Raw genomic sequence first — 17559 nt, 5'->3', positions numbered from 1 at the left:
TCAGCATGGCTGTATGTATTTCTACATCTCTTTGCATCAAGACTGAACATGGAATCAGCCTCTCAGACATAGTGGTGCATGCTGACATCCCTAAGCACAAAGCATAAGAGATATTGGGTCTTTACTAGGTAGGCTACACAAGAGACGTTTGTTCTAATTCTCTGAGGAGCAGGAAACCTACTGTACAACTGATGAATAAAGCTAATTTTGTAACCTATTAGTCTGTAAGGGTCATAGGTTCTGGATGTGCATTCCATGTGCATTGGCAAGTTCTTTTTAGGTATTTCATCGTATTATTTTTGTAGATGCAAACCAATATGTAATATAGTGCTCAACCTTTACTTTCCTCCTTGATAGTTTATGATCTGTTCCTTTTAGGAGTCTTTTGGTGTGTGCTTATTTTGTTGCTTTTTCATTTTGTAGTTTTAATCTTTGTATTAGCTTGCTGGAAAACAATGTGTGCAAAGCCTAGAGTGAATTGTATTATGTGAGATGTTACTCATACAACTTAAAATCTTCATTGGTTTACATGAGAATTACATATACAGTGGGACTTCCGGGTTAGCGCGAACGACTAATGGCGGATTCCCTCCGAGCTCCGGAGGGAATCGGCTCTTCAGGAGCGGGGTCTTACCGCTGCGGCGACGCGGGGACCCTTAGAAATCACAGGCGGGGAAGCCTGTGAACTTGGTGACTCGGCGGGCACCATTTGCGTCCCCCCCGACCCGTGAAGAAGCCTTTTTAAAGGATTTGTAACGGGGGACGGGGTGAGCGGCGCGGTGCTGAGAGTCGACTGCTTCTCCTGGGGAGTGAAGCCGCGAGCCATGGTCGGAGGGCGCTGACTTCTTCCTGTGAACAATCGGATCTTAAAAGTAACAACCCGTGAGTAGTACGGAAGTTGGACTTTTTAAGGAAATTTGGCACGATCGGGGAAGGTGCAAAGAGGAAGTCCGCCTCCCCGCCTTGCAAAAGATCTAAAGCAAGGACTAGTTAACTAAAGTCGAGAGAATTGTCTTTTCGATAAAAGATATCAATTTCACGATTTGGCGATATAAGTATAAGAAATTGTGCTGGAGGATAAGAGTTAATTTTGAGAGTTGAAGTTCCACCCCCCCCCCGGACCTGGGAGTGATCCGCGAGAGAGCCTGCTGAGGAGACATAGAGAAGTTTGACAGCTGTCAAATTTAGCTGTCAAAAAGGAAAAAGAGAACTTTGTTTCTGCTGTCTCTGCTGGATACAGTTGCTGCAACTTGGTTATATTTTGTTGAATATAAGTAAGAACTGATACAAATTAACCTGACTTTTGGATTTTAACTGGAAAGAATACTAAGTTACTAAATCCCTCTAGAGGAGGATTTGGGACAATACAAGAATAGCTGGAAAAGGGAAAATTCAGGCTGGGCTGGACAGAATATTTGTTCTCCTGGGAAAGTTACAAGGCCAAATTGAGGTTTTGTCTACAAATGTAACAACCTTGAATTTAAAAGTAAATAACACTACGGAACTTGATAAGGACTTGACTCAGGAAGCCCATGCAGCTGGACAAAAAGAGGACTTTGAGAATTCTGAAAGTGTGGAGAAAGAGATATATGTTGTTCCTGAGGAGAAGGAAGGAGGAGCTGTAACCTTGCAAATGACAAAGGAGAGCCAGAGACCTGACATCATGCTCAAAAAGGGAAACAAAAAATCAAACCAAAGGCCTGACAGGATGATTACAAAGGAAAATAAGTACTGGATGATGAAATCCTGGATTAAATTGGTGAAGGAAGAATGGAGAGATTCCTTTGTGTGGAATCTATGAAGATCTATGGATTACAAATTTGATTAAAGTGGAAGCTGGAGTCTTGGTGACAATTGGACTTTTGGACCTTGCTTTTAAGTATGGAGGTCTGGCTGGAAGAAATTTGGACTTTATTGAGACAGAGATCCTCCGAAATTTGGAGTTTAATATTAAGGACTATCAAAAAAACCGGCAGAGAGGAACTGAGAGAGAATTAAGAGCCTCGGACGTGAGATCTCCAGGCTGATAGAAGATTAAAACTGGTCATTTGTTGGGGATCGGAACCGGGAAAGGGGGTGGTGGGGTTTGAGAATCCAAAGGGTGTATAATTATGATCTTTTTTTTTGTTTGGTTATTAATATGAAAATTGGGAAATTCGTGGAATGGAATCAGGGTTGACTTTAGGAAAAAGATTTGTGTATTGAGGTACAAATATTGATGTTTATAAGTTAAAATAAGTTAAAAAAATGAATTAAATATAGAAAGGTTAAAAATTGGGGATAAGAACTTGTTGAACAAACAACTTGAATTGGAATGCAAGAAGGGGAAGTGTGGGGAAGTCTGGGAAATATGGTAATGAAAATATGGAATTGTAAATTTTATGTGTTTTTAAATTTCTCCTTTTTTATTTTTTTGTAATCTTTTTTTTATTTCTTTTGTATTGAATTTGAAAATCCTAATAAATATTTCATAAAAAAAAATACATATACAGTGGTACCTCGGTTTACAGCCATAATCCGTTCCGGAGGTCCGTTTGTAAACCAAAACAGGTTGTAACCCAAGGTGCGCTTTCGCCAATGAGGCCTCCCCCCAAAATTGTTCGTAGTCCAAAAAAAAAGAAAAAAGAAAAAAAAGGGTTGTAATCCAAAAAAAAAAAGGTTCCAAACCCGGACATGCACTTCCGGGTTTGACGTGTTTGTAATCCAAAACGTATGCAAACCAAGACGTATGCAAACTGAAGAACCACTGTATATTGGCAGTAACTAACAAAAGAAAACCATTTTCTTCCAAAACTTTGCTTTCTTACTTCCTTTACCCTCCTTTTTATTTTATTATCTCAGCAATTTTCGATTTTTTTGCCAAACCATTCACACTGAATGCCTTTGCGTACGATGGCAGAAAATCCGTAGAACTGAATGCCATTGGGAAACAATGAGAATTCATTCTGCTGGTAACAAGTTCAAACCTGAACCTGGATGCTCTTTACCTAAATTGTTTTAGTCACTGATACTATGTAATGAACACTGTTGCTGTTTGATTCAGAGGGGAGTGAATAGAAGGAGCAGAAAGAGGAAAAGGAAGGATCACCATTAGCAAAATAATAACGGTGTTTGTCAGGGCAGAACATCCACCTTTTGTGTGGTGGTAGCATGTATTCGACTGAGCACACAAAAGGTCACTGGTTCAATCCCTTGCATCTCCAGATAGGATTAGGAATGTCCTCTGTCTGAACCCTTGGCAAGCCTCTACCCATCAGTATAGAAAATACAGGGCCAGATGCACCAAAGGTCTCTCTCAGTACAAGACACCTTCCCATGTTTCTAAATCCTTGGGGATGGTGGAAGAGGTGAAACCAATTTCCAAGAGAGAGAAATTTCTGAGGAAGAAATACATGGGGTCTGGAGATGATGGTCAAGCATGGTGATGGAGATGATGAGGACGTTCCCACCAATGGTCAAGAAGTAGATGATGAGGAGAAGTACGAACAGGAGAAGTTGTAGCCACCGGACACTGGTGAAGCCCACAAGGATGAATTCCGCAACTATGGTAGACTTATTTTCCATTGTAGGCATTCATCATTCATTTGTAGCGAAGGTTTTCTAGAAAAGAAAAGAAATCCAATTGGTAATGGAAAACTCAAGATGTCTCCAGTCATTGTTATAATGTCTAAAGGCAGCATTGATAGCAATCTGTAGGAAATGCTGAAATATGAGCAACCAAGAATAAAGCAATTTGGAAAATGAAACAATAGGAGGAATTAATCAGTGTACAGTGGTGCCTCGCATGACGAAATTAATTCGTTCCGTGAATTTTTTCATCTAGCAAATTTTTCGTCTTGCGAAGCATGAAATCCCATAGGAATGCATTGAAAATCAATTAATGCGTTCCTATGGTCAAAAAAAGTCCAAACAAAGCCAAATTTCGTACAACAAGAGTTTATTAAGTGCTCTTTAAAGTCACACATACTGTAAAGAGCATTTCAAAATTCAAACCCAGATTTTTTTTTAAAAAAAACAGCAGAGTGGCCCAATGGTCACAGAAAATCATAAAAATGCAGGGGGAAAAAACAAGCTTCCAGATTCTTGCAAACCCCTCCCCAACTGTTTCCCCAGCCACCTACCACACAGAAATTCAAATCCAGAATTTTTTTTTAAAAAACAGCAGAGTGGCCCAATGGTCACAGAAAATCATAAAAATGCAGGGGGGGGGGGGGAAACAAGCTTCCAGATTCTTGCAAACCCCTCCCCAACACCAAGTCCTTGAATTCCAAACACCCCAACCCAAAATCCAACCCCCCCAAAAAAAGTTTTAAAAGCTTAACTTACCAAATGGCTCCAAAAGAAGTTTTGGAAAAGCTTCAAAAATCACCAAAGTCTTTAAAAACCTCAAAAAAGGCTACTATGTACACTGCGTTCTATGAGTTGCTCCTCGAAGTCAAGTCGCAACTGTATTAACGGTGTTAAGAAAAAGGAAACAAACTTGCAAGACGTTTTCGTCTTGCGAAGCAAGCCCATAGGGAAATTCATCTTGCGAAGCAGCTCAAAAAACGGAAAACCCTTTCGTCTAGCGAGTTTTACGTCTTGCGAGGCATACGTCTTGCGGGGCACCACTGTATGTTAAGTTAAACATTTATATCTTTCTCAAATAGTCAACACATTGACCTTCAATCTTTACAGATCCAGGACCTGCTTTTAAGGCAAATATACATTTATGGACCTATTTCTTAATATTTGCCATATATTTTCTCCTGTTGCAATCCACAGGTCATGATCTATTAGTGGGTACTGACCCACTAGCTGAAGATTGGTTGATTATTTAATTTATTCTCCACTTAATATATTAAAAATATCTCTAAGCAGTGTACAAAAATCTCAAGCAACCACAGACAACTTAAACAAAATATTACAAAAATATACAGTTACATATAAAAATGTTACATTAATACAACTCTCAGCCCCCAGGTTTTCACCCAGGGTCGAAACAAACTCTCACCTCACCCACAAAAGTTCCACAATGATAACAGTTCCAGGTCTCTCCCTCTAGACTTGTTTCTTATAGGTAGGCCCAAAGTGGATGGTTCTTTCTCAAGCTGCCCACAGCAGTGTCCCATTCAGGCCAGTGGAACACACAGAAAGAAGGAAAGAGCGGCGAGAGGAAAATTTGTGGGGACTGGGGTGGGGAAAAGAAGGAGAGATAAATCTTTCAAGCTGCTTCTCGTGCCTGTATAAATAATTGTCAGGGCTACCCTAGGTCCCAGCTCACAAAGGACCAACGCTGCTTCGTTGTTAAGTATAAAAGTCTTTATTGAAGTTCAGTTTCACTTCCAGAGCCGCAGCGCGCAGCCCCACGTCTCAAGTGTCAGACCACTGATGCTCCGTCTGAGTCTCCTCCCCCTTGACACCAATTTAAGATTCTAGCCTTGCTCCACCTTCTCCGCTGCTCCTTCCTCCTCTGGGTCTGCCTGCCCGCCGGGGTTCCGCCCTTTCTAGCCTCTTCTCCCGCTGATTCCCCTGAGCCTTCTCCCTCCCTCCGGCGGGCTTTAGGAGCTGGTTCCCCATCCGGGTCTCCTGCTGTTCCGCGCGCCTGCACATTTGAACTTGGCGCGCGCGCCCAGCCAGCAGCTTTCCTTCTGACCGTTCCACTGCTGCTGTCACTGCTTCCCCCTTCGGGGGGGCTAGCTGCAACTGACCTCCCCTCCGTTGGAGGCGTGGTCAGCCCTGACTCCCTCTCTGGAGGAGACACTGCCCCTGACACATGTGACTCCTCCCCCCCACTACGCTCTGGTGGGGAAACTGGTCCCGATCCTCCACTGCTGCTTTGGGGTTCCCCTCTGGCTCCTTGTTTCTGGTGCGTCCCCCCTGGGACCCCCCTTGCCCTGACCATCGGCGCCCCCTTCTGGGAATCTTCTGATTCGCTGGAGAAGCTCATGGAATCTCTCGGGCCACTGTCATACTCCCCTACACTGCCCTCGGATTCTTCCCCTTCGCTCTCCCAATCCTCTCTCCCCAGTGCTCCTGCTCCTGATTCCCTGACATCCATCCCCCCCTCGAAGCCCCCCCTTCCCCCCTCCCCCTCTTCGGGTGTGGGTTCCGGGTGCTCCAGTCCTGTGGGTGTGAGTGCGGGATACCATTCTTCCCCCCTGGTGTGTAGCCGGTCCACTGGATCCGGCCCAACCGCAACGGGCTCGTCGACGTCGATTTCCTCTGCTTCCATCTCTCTGCTGATGTGCTCGAATCCAGGATCCTCCCCCAACACGTCCATGTCCTCCCCTCCCCCGGGTACCTTTGGTGAGACTGCTTGCAAAGGTCCCCGCAGCAGCTCCCTGCGCCACCCCACCTCCGGTTGAGTGTCCCACCAATAGGAGCGGTCTGTGGCAAACCCCGAGAGAGACCCCTCCGAGGAGCTAGTGTCCGGCGTCGTCTCTTCAGCTGATGAAAAACCCTGGAACGTACTGGCTGACAGTGTGGGTGTGAAGAGCCAGTCGTCGAAATACTCTGCCGGCATAGGTCTGTGTGGGAAGAGTGCATGGAACTCGTCTTTAAGATAGTGCTCCTCCACGGCATAGCACGGTACCCACCTGTTGGCACTGGCTGGGGTACCTTCCCTGGCGAGGAGGTATTCCACCCCCTCTTCCCCCCACCTCGAGTCCAAAATCTCCGTGACCTCGTTGAGTGGCGTCGCCCTCCGTGACCCCTCCCTCTTCGGAGATTCGTTAAGTGGGTCTGGCGCGTTCCCTGTCGCCTGAAACCTGTGGGGTTCCCTGTAGGGTGTGAGCACTGGCCTATGAAAGACTGGGTGCATTCTGGAGCCCTCCGGGAGTGTCAACCGGAAGGCCACTGGATTGATTTGTGCCGCAACCTGGTAAGGTCCCAGCTGCTTGTGTCCTAGCTTCCTCTTAGCTAGCGTCCTGGCCGGCACTGCCTGGGCTGCTAACCAGACCCAGTCCCCCACCTGGATGTCCTCCCCGACCCTCCTGTGCTTGTCTGCCTGCATTTTGTAGGCGTGTTTCGCCAGTTCCAATTGCCTTCGGAGTTGCTCGTGGACCTCCTGTAACTCTGCTGCTAAGTGCTCTGCTCCCCTTGGCTCCCCCTCCCCCTTCGTCTCTAACCCCGGGAAAGTTCTGGGATGCCGCCCATTATTGGCGAAGAACGGTGTCACTCCTGTAGACCCGTGCTTCGTGTTGTTGTAGGCAAACTCGGCCAGCGGTAGGTAGTCCACCCAGGTCGAGGGTTGTTGATTGGCGTAGCATCGCAGGTACTGCTGCATGATGGCGTTGACCCTCTCCGCTTGTCCGTTGGTCTGCGGGTGTCGTGCCGACGCTAAGTTGATCTTGACGTTCAGGATGCCCAGCAGCTTCTGCCAGAAGCTCGAGATGAATTGGCGACCCCGGTCGGACAGGATGGACCGCGGCAGGCCGTGAGCTTTGAACACGTGGTCTATGAACAGCTTGGCGGTCTGTTCCGCTGTGGCCACCTTCGCGCACGGAATAAAGTGCGCCATCTTGGTGAACATGTCTACGACCACGAGCACCGCTGTTTTGCCTCGCGAGCTGGGCAGATCTGTGACAAAGTCCAGGGCCACTTTCTCCCACGGTTCGAGCGGCGTCTGTAGGGGTTCTAGTAGACCCGCCGGCTTCCTGTGTACTGGCTTGGCCCTTTGGCAGGTGTCACACCTGGAGACGTAATCCGCGACTTCTCCCCTCAACTTGGGCCACCAAAAGTCTCTGGTTACTAATTCCGCCGTCTTGTCCTTGCCGAAGTGCCCAGCGCTGGGCGCGTCGTGTAGCTGCTGCAAGACTTTCGCGCGGAGGTCGTCTCCGGGCACGTAGAGAGCCCCTCTGCGGATGAGCAGTCCGTCTCGTATCTGGAACTCGTCGTCCTTCGCTGTGCCTTTTCGCACGTCCTCCATCTTGGATTGTGCGAACGAATCCGTCTGCAGCGCTCGACGCACCGCGTCCAGGTCCACGGCAGCTGAAGCGCACGCCCACGCTTTCGGTGCGAAAATGTGCTTGGCCGCCACCGGCGCCGCTTCCTCGAGATACTGCGGCTTCCTGGATAGTGCATCCGCCATGACGTTGTTGTCTCCCGGGATGTATTCTATCCGGAAATCGAAATCCGCAAAGAACTCCGCCCAGCGAATGTGTCTCTGGTTCAGGAACCGCACCGTGCGCCAGTACTCCAGGTTCTTATGGTCCGTGCGGACTTGCACTGTGTGTCTGGCTCCGACGAGGAAGTGCCGCCACGCCTTGAAAGCTGCATGAATGGCCAGCAACTCCCTGTCCCAGATGGTGTAGTTCTGTTCCGCCTTGCTGAGTTTTCTGGAGTAGAATGCGCACGGCCTCCATTCCCCTTGCGGATCTTGCTTCAACAGGACGGCCCCCACCGCTCTGTCCGAGGCGTCCGTCTCAACCCTCATTGGTCTGCTGGGGTTTACATGTAGCAGCTGTTCTTCGGACGCGAAGAGACGCTTGAGTCTCCGAAAGGACTGCTCCGCCTGGTCCGTCCAGGTGAACTTCTTCTTCTTGGAGCTGAGGGTGTCCGTGATGGCCGCCGTCTCCTTCGCGAACCCTTTGATGAACTTGCAATAAAAGTTGGCGAAGCCGACGAACTTCTGGACCTCCTTCCGATTGCGCGGGCTCTTCCAGTCCAACACCACGCGGACCTTGGTGCTGTCCATGGCGAGTCCCTTGTCGGACAGCTTGTAGCCCAGGAAATCCACCTCCGTCATGTCGAACTGGCACTTCTCTAACTTGGCGTAAAGTCTGTGCTCCCGTAGCCTCTGCAGGACCTCCTTGACGTCCCTCTCGTGAGCCTCCTGCGATTCCAAGAAGACCAGGATGTCGTCCAGGAAGCAAACGCACTTCTTGTAGAGGAGTCCCGCTAACACGTGATGCATGAAAGCTTGGAAGGTATGGGAGCCATTTTGCAGACCAAAAGGCATTACGCGATATTCATAGGTGCCTAAAGGTGTAAACATGGCTGTCTTCCACTCATCGCCCTCCCGCATGCGTATAAGGTTGTACGCCCCTCGTAGATCCAACTTGGTGAAGATCCTTCCCTTCCTCACCGTCGCGAGCAGGTCGTCGATCTTGGGCATGGGGAATGCTGCGGGCTTTGTTTTGGAATTTATGATCCTATAATCAACTATGAGCCTGCGTTGGGGCGTGTCCTTCTTCTTCACGAAAAACACGGGACTGCCCCCCACTGCTTTAGATTCTTGGATGAACCCCCGCTTCAAGTTGTGATCTATGAACTCCTTGAGTTCTTGCAGTTCGTCTTCAGACATGGAATACAGTTTCCCAGTCGGCAGCGTCGCTCCCGGCAGGAGGTCAATCTTGCAGTCGTAAGGCCTGTGGGGAGGCAGGTTATCCGCTTCCCTCTCGCAGAAAACCTCCAAAAACTCCTTGTACTTGTTGTTGGCACCATGCCTAGGTGTAACTGCGGTTCATCCTCTTGCCCCTCCTCCTCCTGGCGGGTCTGGATGCAGTGTTCTGCGCAGTAGGAGGAGCAGAAGGTCAATTGCCGCTGGTACCATGCTAATGCCGGGCTGTGCCTATCCAGCCAACTCATACCCAACACTATGGGCGTGTCTGACAGGTGGGTGACGTTGAAGCTGATGACTTCGCGGTGGTTTCCAATTTGCATCACCATCGGTGGTGTTTGCTGTACCACCTCTCCTCCCAGTAGTTTCCTGCCATCGACCGTGACGACGTTTAGGGTCATCGTGGCTGGCATGAGTGCTATGCGATGTTGCTTGATAAAGTCCACTCCTATAAAGTCTGCGTTGCTCCCAGAGTCAATGGTTATTGGTACTTGCATGGTGTGCCCATTGGGCAACTGGAGCGATGCGGTGAGTTGCACCACTGGTTTGGGTGGGAGGGGGTCTGTGGGCTGTAAAATCTCTGGGGACTGCTTCACTGACTTGCCTGGTTGGGCCCCAGTGGCTCTGTTTCCAACCAGACCTTTTCTTCCCCCTGCAGCTGTTTCGGCTGCTGACTTGTTCCCTTTACTGTTGCTGAGGCTGCAGTGTGCTTCTGGAGCCTCTGGGGACACTCTTTGGCCATGTGCTGAGCACTGTCGCAGATGTAGCACTTCCTGGTCCCTCTAGGAGCCTTCGCCTTGACTGCTCCCGGTGTTTGGGCTCTGCTGGCAGTCTGAGCCCTGGCACCACCAATCTCCATCGGCTCTTCTCCCCTTCCCAAAGGAGGCATGGACAGCGCCCGCCCCGCCTCTCTGGGAAAGAAAGGGGTTGTCCTGGCTGGGCTGCTTGCCTTACGTCCTTCCTCCCTGCTCCAAGGGCGTCCTTCCAGGCGCACACCAATCGCCAACGCTCTTTGGGCAACTTCTTGGGTACTTTGCGGACGTTCCCCTCTTGCCAGCTCATCTTTCACCTCTCCACTTAGCCCCTCCCAGAACAGGTCGCTGACAGCAATAGAGTCCTTCTCCCAACCCAGCACGTTCAATAAGGCAAAAAAGCGTGAGTGATATTGCCTCACCGTCGCTTTCCCTTGCTGCAGTCCATGCATTTCCCTCCGAGCAACATCTACATCTACCGTAGATTTAAAGCAAGCGTCCATAGCTTTGATAAATGCATCAGAATCATTGAGGGCGGGGTCTTCTTCGCGCCACAAATTCCGCAGCCACGCTTTTGCTTCCCCATGCAAATGAGTGATTATGAAGCCCACTTTCTCTTCCTCGTCTCTAAAGTCCTTCCGAAGCAAATTGAGCGCGTAAAGCACGTCAGCTCTGAAGTTAGGGTATTGCTGCAGGTTCCCATCGAAGTGGGCTACTAGGCTGCCCCCCCCTTCCCGAGGCCAACTCCCTCCGGTTTGGGTCCTGGCAGCCCCTCTTTCCCCCAACGGTCCCACCTGGCCTGCAGATCCCGGCAGAGCGCTACTGCTTCTTCTTCTCTTTTCCTGGATGCTGCTACTTCTGCGTAAAGCGTCGTGACTGCTTCTTGCAGTTCTTTCACCTGGCTCTCAGTAGTCATCTTTGCCTATCTTCGTGAGCTCGCAAAACACCAAGTCTTGCCCCCTCGCTGCACCAACTCTCGCTGCGAGGTTTTTATAAGGGATGGAGCATACTGTCAGGGCTACCCTAGGTCCCAGCTCACAAAGGACCAACACTGCTTCGTTGTTAAGTATAAAATTCTTTATTGAAGTTCAGTTTCACTTCCAGAGCCGCAGCGCGCAGCCCCACGTCTCAAGTGTCAGACCACTGATGCTCCGTCTGAGTCTCCTCCCCCTTGACACCAATTTAAGATTCTAGCCTTGCTCCACCTTCTCCGCTGCTCCTTCCTCCTCTGGGTCCGCCTGCCCGCCGGGGTTCCGCCCTTTCTAGCCTCTTCTCCTGCTGATTCCCCTGAGCCTTCTCCTTCCCTCCGGCGGGCTTTAGGAGCTGGTTCCCCATCCGGGTCTCCTGCTGTTCCACGCGCCTGCACATTTGAACTTGGCGCGCGCGCCCAGCCAGCAGCTTTCCTTCTGACCGTTCCACTGCTGCTGTCACTGCTTCCCCCTTCGGGGGGGCTAGCTGCAACTGACCTCCCCTCCGTTGGAGGCGTGGTCAGCCCTGACTCCCTCTCTGGAGGAGACACTGCCCCTGACACATGTGACTCCTCCCCCCCACTACGCTCTGGTGGGGAAACTGGTCCCGATCCTCCACTGCTGCTTTGGGGTTCCCCTCTGGCTCCTTGTTTCTGGTGCGTCCCCCCTGGGACCCCCCTTGCCCTGACCATCGGCGCCCCCTTCTGGGAATCTTCTGATTCGCTGGAGAAGCTCATGGAATCTCTCGGGCCACTGTCATACTCCCCTACACTGCCCTCGGATTCTTCCCCTTCACTCTCCCAATCCTCTCTCCCCAGTGCTCCTGCTCCTGATTCCCTGACAATAATGATCATCTTTCTTGGTTCAATAAGAATGACATCATCATGCTTGCCAAAGTTTTTCCTCCTTTGCTCTTGTAACTATTCCCATTGAGGTTAATTGGTGAATACCATAACTAAATTCACTAGAGAATTCACTTTGTGTACGGGGATGTGGGAGGCAGGGACTGTTTTACTTCAAAGCTGGGATTCATTTAGTTTATTTTACCCCTATTCATGAATCACTGCCTATAAAATATCTAGAATATATTTTATAATAAAAGCACTGATGATAAAACAATTACAACAGTTTTGTATGTAAAACATTTTTTTAAATGCCATATATAGAGACAATTTCAAATTCAATGTTGATACAGCCAGGGATGATAAAAATCTCCACTTAAATGCCTTGAAAAAGAAGGTCATCAGTTGGTGCTTTGAAGACAACACAGGTGGTCCCTGTCAGGCATGAAATGGGAGAGAGTAGTGCCACCACACTAAAGACCTAATTTCTACATCACACGGAACTGACATCTTGTTAGGGTGGTATCAGTTGGCTATCTAAGGAATGCAAAATTTTTGTTGGGATGCTTTGTTAATTTTGTTTGATTTGGCCAATGGACCAATGGACAGTGCTGGCCCTACCATTGGCTGGAATGAGAGGGCTACTTCATGCAAGTATGGTGAGCAGCAGGGAGCAATGATGTCAGAGACGAGGCTGAGGAATACTGCTCTGATGAGGAATGGTGGGAGCCGCCCCCTGCTCCTGACCAGGACTGTGAAGCTGCCCAGGAGCAGTGGAGCAGTATAGATTTGAAGCAGTGGTTTGCAGAGGGGCATAGTTCTGAAGACAGAAGTTGGGACGAACTGGGGGTGGTGGTGGTGGTGAACAGCTAGGAGAAGAAGAACTGGGAGAGACAGAGAGAGTTATCTGACTCTCTCTCTTGAAAGCCCACATCCGCCCAGCCCCAGATCACAGTGAGTAGATAAGGTGGCAGCCCAGAAAACGAAGCAGTTGCGAGATCAGGTTGCAAGGCGCGGAAGTGACTAGAGAGGAAGTGGGTGGAAACCTTAATTGGAAACACCATCATTCTGAGAATGGCTGCTTTGTTCTTTTGCTGTGATCATTCAAGACTCTTTAAATGGTACGCAACTCTTTTTGCTTTGTTCTGCTTATCTCCAGCCAAAGCGGGGAGGAAGCCGAGTCCCCAAAGCCTGACAAATGGTGAGGTGTTGAAGGACTAAACTTTGTGTGCCACATGGTCTTTCCTTTAACCTCCTAAACTAGCACAGTGCCCTCAGGTGACTGAACAGACATTTCTAACAAATGCTCCATTCATAACAATTGAACAAATAAAATTTTTTTTCCCCTTCCAGTAGCACCTTAAAGACCAACTAAGTTAGTTCTTGGTATGAGCTTTCGTGTGCATGCACACTTCTTCAGATACACACGAAAAACATGAAAAACATGCACACGAAAGCTCATACCAAGAACTAACTTAGTTGGTCTTTAAGGTGCTACTGGAAGGGAAAAAAATTTTTTTGTTTTGACTATGGCAGACCAACACGGCTACCTATCTGTAAATTGAACAAATAGTCAGCCTTGTTTTCTATGTTGTCCTTCAACTTAGGGAAGGTGTTTTTCAGCAAATACTGTATCGTGTTTCTCTTCTAGCTCCCAACATCATGTCTCATGCTGTTCCACAGGGTCTTCCAACCTTCTAGAGCAGACTTGAAGGGAAGTATGGGACAATGTAGAGAGAAGGAAAGAACAGGAATTACCTTCTCCTCCCCTTTGATGAAATATTCCTCAAAATCAATAAGCCTTCTGCAAGCAAAGACGCATCAGTATGTTTGTGGAACTCAAGTGACCATTCAAGTATCACTTTTCCCACACAGCATCAAATCCCCAAAAGTGTCCACTGTCTCACGCCTATGAATTATGTATGCACATATGTAACTATGTATGTATGCATTTTCTGTCTTTCTTCATGGAGCTCAAGGCGATATATGTTGATTCTCCTCCACACTTTATCCTCGCAAGAAGTCTGTGAAGTAGGTAAGGCTAAGAAAGATTGACTGGCCTAAGGGTCACACAGGGATCTTACAAGTTGAGTGCAGATTTAAGCCTGAGCTATCCAGTCCCAGTCCAATACTCTTAACTACTAAACCACACTCCTTACAAACTTCATACCATAACTTCCTGAATTCCTGTTTTGGAATGTAGGCTAGTGGGGAGTTCTGTGTCCAGATTATCTGTATTTGCTCTTTTCTTGAAAATGTCTCACATTTCCTGAATACAGTGTTGGTGAATCAGTGCTCTCTCTCTCTCTCTCTCTCTCTCTCTCTCTCTCTCACACACACACACACACACACACACAAACACAAACATTTCCCACATACATGTTGGTGGCAAGGAAAAAAATATGGTATTAAAAGGAGAATTCCTTCAATGCCAATATCGAGATTTGGGGCAAGTACTCTTTGGTGAGAGAACCGCAGCAGAGATTTAAAATCGCAAACTGTGCAGCAAAGTAAAGAGTGGAAATATAGGCCATTAGACCTTTAAAATATGCCCTTGTGAGTTCCTTCCAAAATTTCCCTCTTCCATTATGATAGAAAAAGACCCTGCGTCTGGTAAGTTAAAGAAATTGTTTACTTACAAACTTTCCAAAGGTCAGGTTCATGTGCTTTTCCATACAGCATTCAAAAAAAAAATGTAGCACAGGCAGTAAAACTTGGCTTAGTTACAGTGGTGAAGTTTCTTAAATAATTGGTATAGGAACACAAGAATGTCTCGTAAGAGCCACACAGTCTGAACTTGGAGAAACTAGTTCAGACCTCTTTCACCACTGAACTTCTCTGGTTGACTGAAGTACAACAGTAGGCCTGTGTGAGGTGGAGGGAACTCAGACTGGCAGGACAGCTTACACCATGGCATTGACCCCTTCATGCATTAATTTAACTTAAGCATATTGCTTATATGAAGCTGGTTATCCCACAATATATAACCAGAATATAAATGACACTGAGTTCCTAGAAGTTGACAAAAGAAAGTTAGTTTCTAAGTACAGCTTCAGCAACCATATGTATCAATACTTACTGTTTAGTATTATTTTTTTGCTCTGATATACCTGTATCACCCTTCCAAAATGAAAGGAGCTGTCTAATTGTTGCTCTCAAAGCATCTTGAACCTGTTTATTCCTCAGGCAGTATATGAATGGGATCAGAAGAGGAGAGACAACAGTGTTTAGAACAGCCACCCCTTTCCTGAAGCCTAACTCACTGGTCCCTCTTGGTTTTATGTACAAGAAAATGCAACTGCCATAAGTGATGGAGACCACAGTGAAGTGAGAAGCACAAGTGGAGAAAGCCTTTTGCCTCCCTGTGGTTGACGGGATGCGCACGATGGTGCAGATAATATTGATGTAGGACACAATGTTTATGGCTAAGGTCCCAAGGAGAGAAAGAACAGCAGTGAGGAAACTGAGGAGCTCCAGCAGACTTGTGTCGGCACATACAAGTTTCATCAGTGGTCCATTGTCACAGAAAAAATGGTTGATGGTGTTTGGGCCACAAAAGGGCATCCGGAATAATATAACTGCAGGAACGATGATCAGCAACAATGCCCCAGCCCAAGACCAGAGCACTAGCAATGAGCAGATCCGATTGTTCATGATGGTAGAGTAGCGAAGAGGGTTGCAGATAGCCACATACCTGTCAATGGACATTGCTGCCAGCAGAAGGGACCCTGTGGTTCCCAGGACAAAGTACAGAAAGGACTGTGTGAAGCAACCAGCTAGAGAGATAGTCTTCTGGCCAATGGCTATGTTGGCCAAAGCTTTAGGAACAATGGCACTGGTATACCCAATCTCCACAAATGCAACATGTCGTAGGAAGAAATACATTGGGGTGTAGAGCTGTTGATTTGCCAGTGTTATTAGAATAATCAGTATGTTTCCCATTATTATCAAAAGGTATATCCCCATTAGCAGTAGGAAAAGGATAATTTCAAGTTCATGGTTGCCCGTCAAGCCCAAGAGTATTAATTCTCTCACCATGGTGTTGTTCCTCATTTTAGGCACATCTCTGTAAGTAAAGGGACACCATTCATTTCAATACTGACCATTTAAAATAAGGACAAGTTGTTCAGCTTTGATTCTTGCATTGCCACTAATATCATGAAGTATTGGATCATCTCAGGGGTTGCAGCAATGGACTTTGGGCTTTCAAATTTCAGCAGCACCCTGTGTGATGCTGAAATTTGGCACCCCACCACCTCTGGCCTTCATTATAAGGTATTGCTGTGGTGCCCTCTGTGCCATCCTCTCAGCTCAGCATCCAATGTGGACGAACTGGTTGTGCTCCCCTGAATCCACCTCTTTTGGTTGTCAGATACAGGCAAGCTGATGGCTGTTCTCTGTTGTGTCTTTCCCTCCACCCACCCCATATCTGGTAGTCAATGATCTGCTGTCTCTGTCCAAAAGGACTCATAAATACCATGTAAACCAGCCTTCACCAATGTGGTGTCCTCCAGACTTTTTGGACTACAACTCCCATTATATCCGGCAAGCACATAAATGTACCATAAAGCCTTAATCAGTTTCTCTTCTCATTTATTCTTCCAGCTAAAGATGCAGGTTGTTTTTGTTTTGTATCATGCCATTCAGCATTTATTTATATACCATATATTTCAGAACAGTCTCTCTCATATAGCATGTGACAGTCCTTCAAATACTTTGCTCTCAGGCTATTTAGAATGGTATGGATTAGGGATGGGGAACCTGTGACTCTCTCGATAATGTTAAGACTCCCGCTCCAATCTTCCATGACTATTGGCCATGCTGGGTGAGGCTGATGGCAGTTGGAGTGCAGCAACATCTGGAGAAAAACAGGTTTCCCTTACCTGGAATCCAAAGCAGAAGATTTTTATTGCACATGGGGGGGGGGTCCTGTAAATATTAAAAGTTGATGTTCCATCCCCAGCAGACCAATGAATGAGTGCAGGCCCCTCTCTGTCAACATCCAAAGGCTCATCATAATCAATTCCACACATGATCTAATCTAAATGATGTTGTAAATATGCACGCATGTACTATCAGTTCCCTTTTTATTTTTTTTGCAATACTTTGCAACACTTCTTGCACTGCCAAAACATGAGGTTGTAGTGAAATACTCACCAATTAGCAGTAAGATCAAATTAGGGAGCAGAGACTGTGCTCTTATTTTCACAAATGCAAACCAAGTTGTTGGAACCTGCAGGTTGTGATGGTGAAGAGTAAACCATCAGTTGTGATGGTGGCAATGTTCTCCTGCTAACGAAGTAAATGGAGCTTCGGCTCCCACTCCCTGTTTTCACAACCCATTAACATGCCACATCCTTAACGCTTTGTGGAGGATTACTTGCTTTCTTTCTGCACAAACTAGTTACCTTAGTAATATTTTGCTGCAGGGGTGAAGACTGAAGCAATCTCTAGGTGCTGGTTTATGTTCCTAAACACATGATGCAAGAGGTATTCACTCTTTGCTTGTTAGGATACACAAGGGACATGCATATTGCTTCTCTAAAGAGCAACAGACTTATTGTACGTTGTATGAAAATTGCTCAGGAGGGCTTCCCATAGGCACCTGGTTGGACTAGATGGGACTTTGGCCGAATCCATCACATGCTCTAATGTTCTGCAAATGACATGTAGTG

The 17559-nt window shown here is 47.4% G+C and overlaps 1 protein-coding gene across 1 annotated transcript; it reads right to left on the bottom strand.

Moving 5' to 3' along the window:
* Window positions 1-3580: 3580 nt before the first annotated feature.
* Window positions 3581-15937, bottom strand: LOC310747301 (olfactory receptor 6E1-like; the record flags this gene model as incomplete). Its single annotated transcript, XM_083581655.1, has 2 exons — window positions 3581-3600; window positions 14995-15937. 2 exons carry the CDS (start codon window positions 15935-15937, stop codon window positions 3581-3583), a joined length of 963 nt encoding a protein of 320 aa, XP_083437781.1.
* Window positions 15938-17559: the final 1622 nt, after the last annotated feature.

The sequence above is a fragment of the Podarcis filfolensis genome (assembly GCF_964270895.1).
Source record: "Podarcis filfolensis genome assembly, chromosome: 13".
NCBI classification, from domain to species: Eukaryota; Metazoa; Chordata; class Lepidosauria; order Squamata; family Lacertidae; genus Podarcis; species Podarcis filfolensis.
This window is presented reverse-complemented; position numbering and strand designations above follow the sequence as displayed.